This window comes from Bacillus rossius, chromosome 6 (genome assembly GCF_032445375.1).
Source record: "Bacillus rossius redtenbacheri isolate Brsri chromosome 6, Brsri_v3, whole genome shotgun sequence".
Taxonomy (NCBI): domain Eukaryota; kingdom Metazoa; phylum Arthropoda; class Insecta; order Phasmatodea; family Bacillidae; genus Bacillus; species Bacillus rossius.
The window spans coordinates 41193182-41205741 of NC_086334.1; the positions used below are offsets into that span (position 1 = coordinate 41193182).

Consider the following 12560-nt stretch of genomic DNA (forward strand, 5'->3'; position numbering starts at 1 on the left):
ATGTCCAATAACTTACGTCAAGTCACGTGTGTGATATTGGACTCGCTTGGCCGGCAGGCTGGTGAACGGCCTGCAGAAGAACGGCAGCCTCGTGAACCTGCTGTACTCGACGCCCTCCTGCTACGTGCGCGCCGTCAACCGGGCCGATCCCTCGCTCAACACCAAGAGCGACGACTTCCTGCCCTTCGTGGAGGACGTGTCCACGGTGTGGAACGGCTGCTACACGTCGCGGCCCACGCTCAAGTACCTCGAGCGGCTGGCCAACAGCTTCATGCAGGTGACCCGCAGTTTTGACGTGAAACGTCTTTTAAAATCGTTGCCATGGCTGGCCAATCCCCTCCTAGCACATGATGCATGCGACCCTCTCCCTGCATGCCTAATCCCAGCATGACTAGGCGTATTTGCTTCGGCCTGAGACGCACCTAGGCCCCTCCCTAACCCGGACTCCTCCAAAATACACTTAGTTTTAGTTAGATTAGGAAAAAAAAAATCGTCTTTAAAATCACACCGGAACATGCGGGTACCAGAACAGAAATCTGTACTGTAGCGGAAAGGTCTATATATCGTCTTGCCGTAATAATTCCCTAACTAATAGTCTTGGAGACGTAAATGCGGCGTCCTTATTTAACGCATACAGTCAGCTCGCTGGTACGACCTTGAGGTCGCGTCTGGGGCGGGCGGGTTGGCGGGGAAGGGGAACCGCGCGGATTGGTCAAAATCTGCGCTCTCGCTCCTTTCTACTCACAAGGGGACCACCAAGTATGGTGGAAACGGATTTTAATGGGTCTTTTATTATATGTTGTGGAGGGAGGCCCCCCAGAGTACTAATCTAAAAGGGTTTTGTCCAATGCGCCTTAGTTTTAGCGAAAATGGTGGTTAAAGTTTTATACGAACGCTTTACAGCGGTACATTTTTCCGTCGCGCCAGGCAACCGTTTTTTTTTTTTTTTAAATTTTTCTTTTCCGACCCTCCATGATTCTTTCAGTCATTTCGTGTCGTTTTTTGTTTAATTTCGGTTCCCTTTTTGTTTGCTGTACTCTGGTTTTTTTTGTACTTTTTCCTAGAAATTTTAGTGATGATATTTTGTACTGTTGTGTTGTTTTTTTATTGTAACATGTATTTATTTTAAGCACGAAATAGCCGAGTTAGCTGGAGCGTGCTCTTTTATTTGCAGTAATGTTCGTTTGTAATGTGTATTTATGTGTTGAATAAAATCAATATAAATCTAAAAAAAATCTAATCTCTTGCCTAGCAGCCGGACGTACAGGGTTCGCTTCCTGCTCATAGTAATTTTATTTTTTGATTATTTCATAATTTTATAATGATTCTTGTTCTAATGTTAGCGATGATGTATTAAATTCGTACTAGAAGTGTATTAAAATCACATTGAATAGAATTAAATATAACAATGAGTGAATGATATGTTATAGTTCATTACTTCCTGACCATTTATTTCCCTTTTAAAAGATTAGAATCCCATTAGGACTCGCCTACCGTAACTACAGCATAAGAGTGATTATTAAAAGAAAGATTGGGAACGGCAAAATCAGGTAGCAATCGTTGCCCAAGCAAAATTGAAAAAAAAAAAAAAAAAAAAAAATACATCACGCAAAAATAAAATATTTTTTGACTACTTATTTCAGCGTTAAAATAAGAATTATTTAAAAAAATATGAAATAATAAAAAAACCATTTCTATGAGCAGGAAGCGAATCCTGACCGGCCGACTACTAGGCAAGTTTTTTTTTTAGTTTTAAATTCATTTATTTCAGCAGTAAAATACATAGTTACAAAAGAAAACAGCCAAGAAAATAGCACTCTCCAGCTGACTCAGCTCTTTCGTGCTCAACAATAAATACATGATACAATAGAAACAACACAAAGTACAAGAAATATCATCATTACAAGAGCCTTACCAACTAGGCTGGGCTGGCTCGCCTGGCGCGACGGAAAATGTACCGGTCTAAAACGTTCGTATAAAACTTTAACCGCCATTTTCGCGACAACTAAGGCGTATTGGACAAAACCCTTTTAGCTTAGTACTCTGGGGGCCTCCCTCCACAACATATATAATACCTATTAAAATCCGTTTGTACCATACTTGGTGGTCCCCTTGTCAGTGCAGCTCACGACTCGGACGTGATAGCGCAGTTATTCGTGTGTTTGTGTACCTATCTAAGCAAAAACATGGTTTATTTTGTACAATATTTGTATGTAAAAAGTATTAAACTACAATATGTCAGCCTCAGCCCGTGCAAGAGCCAGCCTATCTTTGGAAAGAGGAGGCTATAGGCCACGCACTGAGCCCCAGTGTCCGGCGCCGAGCGAGCGAGACTGTCTCTGGAGCGTCGCGAAGCTAGAGCCGCCACGGCGCGCTCAGTGACCGACGCCTACTCCGAGAGCACCTCCTCCGCTGTTGTACCTGCGCCGGTGAACATATCCAGTGAAGATAGCACGACTTAGAAACGCACGACTTAGAAACTCGCGACTTAGAAACTCACGACTTAGAAACTCACGACTTAGAAACTCACGACTTAGAAACTCACGACTTAGAAACTCACGACTTAGAAACTCGCGACTTAGAAACGCACGACTTAGAAACGCACGACTTAGAAACTCACGACTTAGAAACGCACGACTTAGAAACGCACGACTTAGAAACTCGCGACTTAGAAACTCGCGACTTAGAAACTCACGACTTAGAAACGCACGACTTAGAAACGCACGACTTAGAAACTCGCGACTTAGAAACTCACGACTTAGAAACTCACGACTTAGAAACTCACGACTTAGAAACTCGCGACTTAGAAACTCGCGACTTAGAATCTCATGTCTTAGAAACTCGCGGTTTAGAAAATCATGTCTTAGAAACTCGCGGTTTGGAAACACGCGGTTTAGAAACACACAACACACTCTCCATGTCATGACAGTTGTGAGTTGTGACGGCCACCCTGCGCCCAGGTGCTGAAGCAGCTGACAGCGCTGGCCCGGACGGCGGCCTCGCGCCTGGGCCCGCTGGACGAGCTGCGCCGCGCCCTGGGCATCCTGCAGCACCACGACGCCATCACGGGCACGCACCGGCAGCACGTCTCCGAGGACTACGTGCGGAGGCTGACCGCGGCCGTCGACGGCTGCGAGGGGCTGGCGCGGACCGCGCTCAAGTATGCATGCTGCCCAAACATTCTACACCTGCCTACCTCGTGTGCACAGCTTCAGGTAGAACATTGCTATTTGAAAAGCTGCTCCAGACATCCAGCGGTGTCTGTTTAGGAAAACCATTCGAGAATACGCCGAGGATTTTGTTTTTAGTATAGCGTGAAAATTGTAAAGACGCGTGCTTTCAGAATATTTTTGTTTTTTGGCAAGAAGCACCCAAAACATGTTTCTTGAAAGCTCTCGAGATATTTCCATTACACCTTTATCTTTATTTCTCCGCCATGAAATGTATCATCGATGCATCATAGTACAGTTCACAGCCTTGCGCTTAGGGACGGACACTGCGCCAGAAGCACCAGCGAGCGTCTGCACTTACCATCCCAACCTCACTGACACGAAAACACCATTGACTATGCGGGCGTAGTCTGTTTTAAAGGCACCGTGTCAGCATACACCGTTCGTGCTTACCGGAACTCTCTTGGGCAACAATCAGGATCACCACACCGCGACTGTGTATGTAAAATATTGTGTAAATTGTTTGAAAATAAGTAAACGCCATACGCGTTTTGTGCATCAAGTAAACTTTCGGCTTACCAGCCGCGGATTCACTCTCTCGCGTTTGTTTTTGCAACTCGTTCCAGCGCTCTGGTCGCGGGGGCCGAAGCCGCCGGCGACGAAGTGGCGATGGAGTCCTGCCCGCTGCTGAACATCAGCCAGTGCGAGGTGTCCGAGCGGAACGACGAGTTCGTCGTGACGGTGTACAACCCTCTCAGCAGGGCGGTCTCCCACTACGTGCGGGTGCCCGTCAGAGAGGGCGACTACTCGGTCACCAGCCTAGACGGCAAGTTGCTGGCCGCCGTCCCGTGTCGCGCGCCAACTTGGGGTGCTGTCATAACTTAGAAACACACAGCTTAGAAACACGCAACTTAGAAACACATAACTTAGAATTTTCTAAGTTATGACAGTTCTAAGTTATGACTTTCTACGTTACGACGTTTCTAAGTTGTGTGGTTCTGCATTGCGTGTTTCTAAGATACGTGTTTCTAAGTTATGATGGTTCTAAGTTGTGTGTTTCTAACTTGTGATAGTTCTAACTTGTGACTTTCTAAGTTACGACGTTTCTAAGTTGTGTGGTTCTGCATTGCGTGTTTCTAAGGTACGTGTTTCTAAGTTATGATGGTTCTAAGTTGTGTGTTTCTAACTTGTGATAGTTCTAAGTTATGCCTTTCTACGTTATGACGTTTCTAAGTTGTGTGATTCTGCGTTGTGTGTTTCTAAGTTGTGTGTTTCTAAGTTATGATCTTTCTAAGGTGTGTGTTTCTAAGTTACGTGAATTTTTCCAGGTTTTCTAAGTTATGACAGTTCTAAGTTGTGACTTTCTAAGTTATGTGGTGTTCCCCCTTTTATGCACGCGTTTTATGTCGCGCGACTTGTAACTGCATGGGAGGTAATGGGCCTGTAAATACAGTGTCGCGCGTTTCGACGACCGCAGTTGTTGTGCGGTCGCGTTCTGAAAAAAAAAAAAAAAAAAAAAAAAAAAACATGCCGTCGTGATCTAGAGGACGCCGCCGCAAAAAGCTGCTGGCAAAACGCTTGACGAGTTCTAAACGTAGTAGCTCCATTTAGTAGACGTGTTCATGCAGACGCGCAGACATTGTTGCCGACTGCGATCCAGGCATTGCTGCCAATCGCTCTGACACAAACGTTCAGTTCACAGTTGTGCGTGAGTGACTTGTTAGTTCAGTAGTATAATGGAGTTCAATACGGAGCGTTTAATAGACGAAGTGAAGAAACGAAAAGCCATTTGGGAAACAAATTCGGAAGAGTATAAATATATTACTCACGGATCCATCTTTCACTCGCGAATGGCTGTTAGTGGCAGCATTGATTACAACCACTTCGCGCAAACCTGCCGTCGGATGAACGCGCGACACAAAACGCGTGAATAAAAGGGGCCAATACCGATGGTCTGGAGTATTCATCCGCCACTTCTCTTCTGCTGACGGTGCCTGCAAACAACTTCATTTGGCCGTCGGTGTTCATGGGCGTGGCCAAAGATGAATCGAACAGAAATTTTCATGTAAATTTACAGATAATTGTACATTTACGTGAAAACAACCGTGTCTCTACAAAAAATAAGTGGGCTCGGATTCTTACCTGGGTATTTATGCATTATGTTGTCCCAGAACCTCCAATAGTTAAAAAGTTATTTGTATACCGTTCCCTTAATAGCTTTCCAGTGTTAACTGCGCACTTAATAAGCATGATACAACAAAATAGTCAAATTTTTTAAATATTCCATTATCTTTTTTTATGATTTAAATTTTTTTCTTGAATGAAACATCGATTTATAAAATTATGCGCCCATTTTCGTAAGAAATACTCAGCATTATATCGAAAAACGTATTTCATATTTGCAAAAAAAAAAAAAAAAAAATAGCATAGCCATGGGTTGTACAACGTTACAATAATTTTTTTGTAGTATTACAAATTATTTCTTGCCAACTTGTTAACGAAGTGATATTTTGTAAACGCACAGAATTTTTTTTTCTGTGGATAAGAATTTTTTTCATAGGCTTGTAATAACCCATAGACAATGCGATGATGCTTTAAAACACATTTTTAGGCTATCTGAGGACCAATAATTACTTTTTCAAAACTGTAAATTATTCTATAAATAGCGCTTCTTATACTTATACCACTGCAAATGATAGTGTCCTAGTATGTGTTTAAAGAGAAAGCTACTCTATAATTTTGCATTTTCAGTAAGCATAATGTAAGATACCGTCAGTAATTTTAAGCCGGTTAATGAGTTGCTGTGGAAGGGGAACAGGTCACTCCCTCCTTGCCCATATCTGACAACGCCTAGTTATTTTTGGTAAACAAGCGTCTCGTAATGCTTTGCAAGTTATGTCTGGCAAATGGGTGTTCTACTTTCAAGCAATTTTCAAATTTGAGACACGTTTTGTGACAGAGATTAGACTATTTTAATTCGGACGGAAGTAACAAATAAACAATAAGGGTGACATTGGCACGCGTATAATGCGCCCAGGCGCCCGTACGAGCAATGCAGTCTTCCATCCTGCAGCGTCATACGAGTACCAACGAGACTACAAGCGCAGAACCTACAATAATTTCATCGTTGGAAAATAAGTAACAAAAGTCAATCCACTTGACTTTGTGGTGATTTTGAAGACATTCGTTCGTAAAAATGTGTGAAAAATTGTGGTGACAGCTATGCTGAAGGGTTTCGAATAAGTGTTACCTCAAAAGTCTTGAAAGTAGTGGGAAACGGATTACAAATACGTCTAGCAGTTTTCTGTAAAACTTGTGTTTCAAATACCCGGCAGCCAAGTTTTTCAATACATAGGCAGACCCTTTAATGGGCACGCCTTAAAAGGTAGGAAACCAATACTTGGTGGCTTCTCAGTTGAGGCCAGACTATGAACATAATGGTGTCCCCGCGGTTACCTAGCTATTAAAGGTCTAGAATAATGGCACACTATTTGTATAACGGCTAGTCACAGCTAGCTTTATATTACAGTATGTCCATAAAATAATTTCTCTGCTATAAATTTTAATAGTATCAACTGTAAGCATTGTGGAGTATTGGTTCAAGGTCACAATTAAAGACTAACCCAAACAGTTTTAAATAAGTGCATGCGCGAATACTGCTTTGTTGTTTTCTCGCTTGCAGCGCCACCTACGCAAACTGGCGACTCCTGAGCGTAAAGCGTTTTGTGTTCTGCAATTTGTTAAGAGCGCATCTGTAATTTCAGTTCAACGTGCGTTTCGTTTAAAGTTTAATTTATAAGTCCCTGACCACTGGATTGCTCGTAATGGCCAAGACGACAGAGCTCATTTTCGCTGGCCTCCACGTTCACCTGACATAACGCCACACGATTTTTTTCTTTGGGGCTTTATAAAAGACCGCCACTACCTAATGGTTTGCTAGAGTTGAGACACAGAATTGAAAAGACTATTGCTTCCATTACTCCGGACGTGTTACCCAAAGTGTAGGAAGAATTGGATTTTAACATTTTGAACAGTTATAAAATTATGTATATTATGCATAAAAAGTCTAAATTAATGTGTTATAATATACTTTTGAAACTGGGACATTCTTTTATGGACATACTGTATTTATTAATATATAAAACAATTAAACGTCGTAAAATCGCTCTCATCGTACTTCCTTTTGCTTTTATATACTAATAAGTATATTTGTAAATATAAGAGTTTTTTAAGTTTGGATTTTGTTGCTTAATCACGTCTTTACTACTGAACAGATTTAGATAAAATTTTAAACAGAGATAGTGCATGTATTGGATTAACACAAGTATGTATGTGCTCACGCATACAAGTGCGCAAGTATGCGAGTGTGCAAACATTCCGACGGGCTATGACGCGAACATGCCATCGTTCGCTCCACCGTAACTGTTGAACTTCTCGTTGCCTTCCGAGAGTTTACGCTGTCGTTACCCTCGGATGACGCCACCGCGTCCACTTAACCCCGCTGGCCGTAAAGAATTTTCACTTCCAAAATAAGACGTGCGAACGCGGATTTTTTCGGACGTATTGACTCAGCGTCGGCGAACAAACGAGGCGTAAATATTTTTTTTAAAGCAAGTACCGTTTTGAAATTAGGCCGCTGCAGCGCTGCGTACGGCATTCCGCGCCTACATCTGCTTGGCCGGTCACACAGACGCCATTACGGAAACATTCGAACGTTTTTACGTTTGTTTGTGAGTGATGTAAAATACACCCGCTGACAGTGAAATACGCGCGGTGGTTAGTTTTCTTGGTGCTAGAGGCTGAATTTGCGTGTCAGGTGAGGTGAGGTTCTAGGCCATGGCCGCAGCCGACGGTGGAACCCCGGCGGGGGGGGGGGGGGGGGGGGAATATGCCGGCGCCGACAGCAGCCGGTGAGCAGTGTTTTTGTCTCGTTTCAACCGTTGTGCTGAATTTTTTTTTGGGGTTCAATATTTTTGTGTCGTCATCATTTGTGTTTTTTTTCCCGTTCTCTTAGTACATTATTCTTTGTTTTTCTTTGTTTGTTGACCATATTCCTGTTACGGAATATTTCGTGGTGTTTATATATCCTGTTGACAACAGCAATTTTTTGCTTAATTTGTGTTTTTTGTCGTTTGGGTATTTTTTTTTTAGTTTTCTTCTACAGAAAAAGTGCTTAGCAATGGCGTATGTCCAGGGCCGCTGCAAGGTAAATTGGCGCCCTAGGCGAAAAACCTTAAGGCCCCCCCCTCTCCCTCAGCCCACCGGACACCACAAAAAAAAATTTTCCTTGCCTCACGTAAGCCTAAGATTTTGTCAACAATCAAATGTAAGCAGGCTTGTGTTTTTTTTTTTTAACTTTTTTACTTATTACAAATCATAAACAGGTCACCGTGGACTTTAAATAATTACTTATATCCAATATAAACATTCCAAACTGTTAACAAAAAATCCATTTTCATCTAGTTTCAATGATCGTTGAACATATTATATATGAGCTGTTTATGTGTCGTGCTGCGCCGCCCCCAGCTACTAGGCGGTTGCCTAGTTCGCCTATATCTTTGAATATATATACTGTATAGAAGTCGCCAGCCCAGGTTAAAATTTCTAATACGGTTTCGAGGTAGTTGGTTAATTCACCACCGCAATCGCCACCATCTCTAGGGCATCGACTTGTGGTGGTCCCTAGCGGACAAGTATCGAACTCTTCAAACACCTCCCGTTGAACGACCTTGAGCTGCAGTGAATGATGAATTGGGGGGTTGCGGGGGAATGACAGCGGGCGACAGTGCTGCGCTCTAACGTGTAAATAACAACCTAAGACGATACAGGGCGTTACGGCAGCGCCCTGCAGCGGTGAAGTTCCCAAGCTGCTCATCAAACGCTCCTGAAAAACGTAGAGTAAATCCTATTCACTCGCGACTTCTATACAGCCTGTACGGACGCGCCGGCCCTGCGCATGTCCAAAAAACTGACACCAAGCGGCACGCGCGCGTGTGTCCAAGCAGGCTCGGCGCTGCCGGCGCAGCTGGTGCCTGTCCACGCCCCGGTGCTGGACCTGGAGGAACGCCGCAGCGCCGCAGTGCAGGAGGTGGTGTTCCGAGCCGCCGACCTGCCGCCGCTGGGGCTGCGGTCCTACCGCGTGGCCAGGTCCCCCGGGAGTCCGCGCAGCCGGCTGCCCCCCGTCGCCGACACATCCATCGGCAACGGCGTGAGTGCGTCTGCCGTCCGCAGCTCGGTCTTACCTTTGAATATATACAGTGGCGTAGTAGCCAGGATTTGTGTATGGGGGGTGTTAAGAAGCATGCCGCCCCCCCCCCCCCCCGTATTAAAGCGGTCGGTCCGGGGGTCCTCCCCCGGGAAAATTTGGATTTTTAAGTTGTAAAATAGTGCTATTTTAGCAGTTTGCGGTACTTAAATTTCAAATTTTGTAATGGTAAATTTTTTTATTAATTTTAATATGAAATTTGTTTGAGTGATGAATAAGAAATTAATTAAAGATTTGGTGCTAAGGGTAGGGGGGGGGGGGGTGTTTGAACCCCTAAACCCCCCCCCCCCCTCCTGGCTACGCCCCTGAACATATATACTGTATAGAAGTCGCGAGTGGATGGGATTTACTCTACGTTTTTCAGGAGCGTATGATGAGCAGCTTGGGAACTTCACCGCTCTAGTGCGCTGCCGTAACGCCTTGCATCGTCTTAAGGTTGTTATTTGCACGTTAGAGCGCAGCGCTGTCGCCCGCTGTTATTCCCCATACCCCCCACCAATCATTCACTGCAGCTCGTGGTCGTTCAACGGGAGGGGGAAGGGGTGTTTGAAGAGTTCGACACTTGTCCGCTAGGGACCACCACAAGTCGATGCCCTAGAGATGGTGGCGATTGCGGCGGTGAATTAACCAACTACCTCAAAACCGTATTAGAAATTTTAACCTGGGCTGGCGACTTCTATACAGTATTTATATTCAAAGGTCTTACATCTTACCTCGGTCCATGGGCGTCGCAAGGATATATTTTTTTTGTGGGGGGGGGGGGACTTCAATTGATTTAGTTGTTGAGGAATATCCATCCCCTGGAAAAAAAGCGGGGGGGGGGGGGTCCAGAGGTCCTCCCCCCGAAAAATTTGGGGTTTGAAGGTGCAAAAAAGGTGGTTTTTAGGCATTTTTCTTTCCTAAATATTCTAATTATAGTTGGTTGCAATATATAATTTATTTTTTCTAAAAAAATTATTTTCAGAGAATAAATTTGTAAAAACACACAGTTAAAAATTATCTGCATTCGGTATCGGACCTGATTTTGATTTGACACGAAGATCTAATTTAAAAAATGCTCACTTTACCACGATTGGACTAAATGCACCATGCGCAACATATGGGTTGTATCACAGAAATCATATTTTTAATATAACCACGAAACTAAATATATTATTGGAGGGGACGAAATTGATGACTTTTATTATTGGGGGGGACGTGTCCCCCCTGTCTCCCCCCCCCCCCCCCCGGTTGCGACGCCCATGCCTCGGTCACGAGAAAGTCCACGTGTTCTCGCGTTGCGAACACACTTGAAACACGAAACTCCTGTTACGAAATTGAACGTAAGAGTTCTTTAAATCACGACCGAGCGTGACAAATGTAAACTACATATCTGGGCACGGATCACACTTAGTTTCCGTAACCGCCGCTGGAATAGATGCCAAAGCTAAGGGGTGAGCCACAATCTCTTATATTTCGGGGCTGATGGTGCACTTGCGGTTATGGCATATGATTGATTCCTGTGACCTATGACTATCAGTTGCTATGTGGAGTTAATCCGTTTGACCAGAGCTGATTAACTTGTACTTTTGAAGTCAGCCAGACCAGACTGCATGATCTGCATCTGGTGTAATGAAAAAAAAAATTCGCCAATGGATAATGTGAGTACAAAAAAAAATCGCCCCGAAAATTTTACCGAATTGAAGTCATTTAATCAATTCATATTTTCGTTATTATTTATCTTCTTGTCAAAAGCTAATAACAAAGAAAGTGAAGATAAATCTCTTGAACAATGTACCGAGTTACATGCATCAACACGCGAATAAGATGCATTGGGCAGGTCTATTGTGGCACGCTCGGTCAGCATAGTTTAACAACATGGTCAGGCATATCGGACAGATGATTCTGCGCAATTGTGGCAATCCCCGGAGCAGATAGGCCCTCGGCCGGATACGGGCTCTCTGGGTTGTCAGGAGTCCCAGAGGGGTGATGGGCTCGGATAGACGCCTTCATTGCTCGCTGGAGGGGCCTAGCGGGTGAGTATATGCTGGTTGCTGAATGGGTTGCGGTGGTGAAGATGCTCGAATGGGTTTCCTCATCAGCTCCTCGTCATAGCCTCTTCTCCCCAAACACCTCATAAACTGCTCTGAAGTTGCACATCCACTATCCTCGCCATGTGGGGGCCAAGGCAAATCAGTTCTACCCATATCCCGTAAGGGATTATTGGCGTTTGAATAAATTGCATGATAGTCGGGTGTGATTTTTTTTTTGGTCCCTGGTTGGATCTAGCGATGGGAAAACACGCGACATGGTTTTCGTTGCAGCACCTGACCGTGGAGATAGACTCCGTGAGCGGACTTGTGAAGTACATCACCAGCCACGGCACGAGAATTCCCGTCCAGCAGAACTTCTTCTACTACCTGTCCAGGTGGGACGACGGCGCGTACGCCTTCAAGCCTCGAACCCCCAAACCGCTGAAGATAGTCGACAAAGCCACCTTCGTGGTGTACAAAGGTTTGTAGAATTAGCTGGTGCGCAGAATCCCAAGATAACCAGAAAGCATTTAAACTAAAGATCAATTCAAATAGTTTAAAAATAAACAAAAAATTTGGTAACAATATGTAACAAAAAAGTTATTGTGAATAATGTTTTTTTTTCCCAATTATTTCAGTGAAACAATTTTACGACAGCGACAAATTTTGCGGCGGTTGTATAACTTTGTTCAACTTAACATTATCCAAACGCTGTGTTTCAACTTAAATAATGTCTGTATTATTTTCAATAAACTATTTGTTCAGCTCCAGTTTCGGAAGCGTACACCAGCCTAGAGAAACACCTCAGACTAAAAGTCGTATGTGTTTCCAATTTATTTTTTCGGGACGAACCTACAGGCAAAGTTAATCGGTGGAATTCAGACAACCTGCATATTAGTACATTAAAATGTTTATTAATTTAAACAGGAATGTCATCAAAACTTCACATAGTACCTTTATGAGTATGCACTTGATTTTAATTCAACAAAATTATATCTTATACTTAGAAACAAGTTTACTTAAATTCTTGAATTTTGTGTGGTAGGTACACAAATTAAATTTACATAACTTTGCTTGCTACTTCGTTGATTGCCTGACGATTTATAACAAGTT

General features: G+C 43.6%; 1 protein-coding gene across 1 annotated transcript in view; it reads left to right on the forward strand.

Annotated features, from left to right (window-relative positions):
* LOC134533428 (lysosomal alpha-mannosidase-like) overlaps positions 1-12560 on the forward strand; it is a 33273-nt gene that overhangs the window by 12866 nt on the left and 7847 nt on the right. The window contains exons 8-12 of the mRNA XM_063370950.1: positions 58-277; positions 2961-3160; positions 3797-4038; positions 9176-9378; positions 11739-11928. Of these exons, the coding sequence (XP_063227020.1) occupies positions 58-277; positions 2961-3160; positions 3797-4038; positions 9176-9378; positions 11739-11928 (1055 nt within the window). The remainder of the gene's footprint in view (positions 1-57; positions 278-2960; positions 3161-3796; positions 4039-9175; positions 9379-11738; positions 11929-12560) is intronic.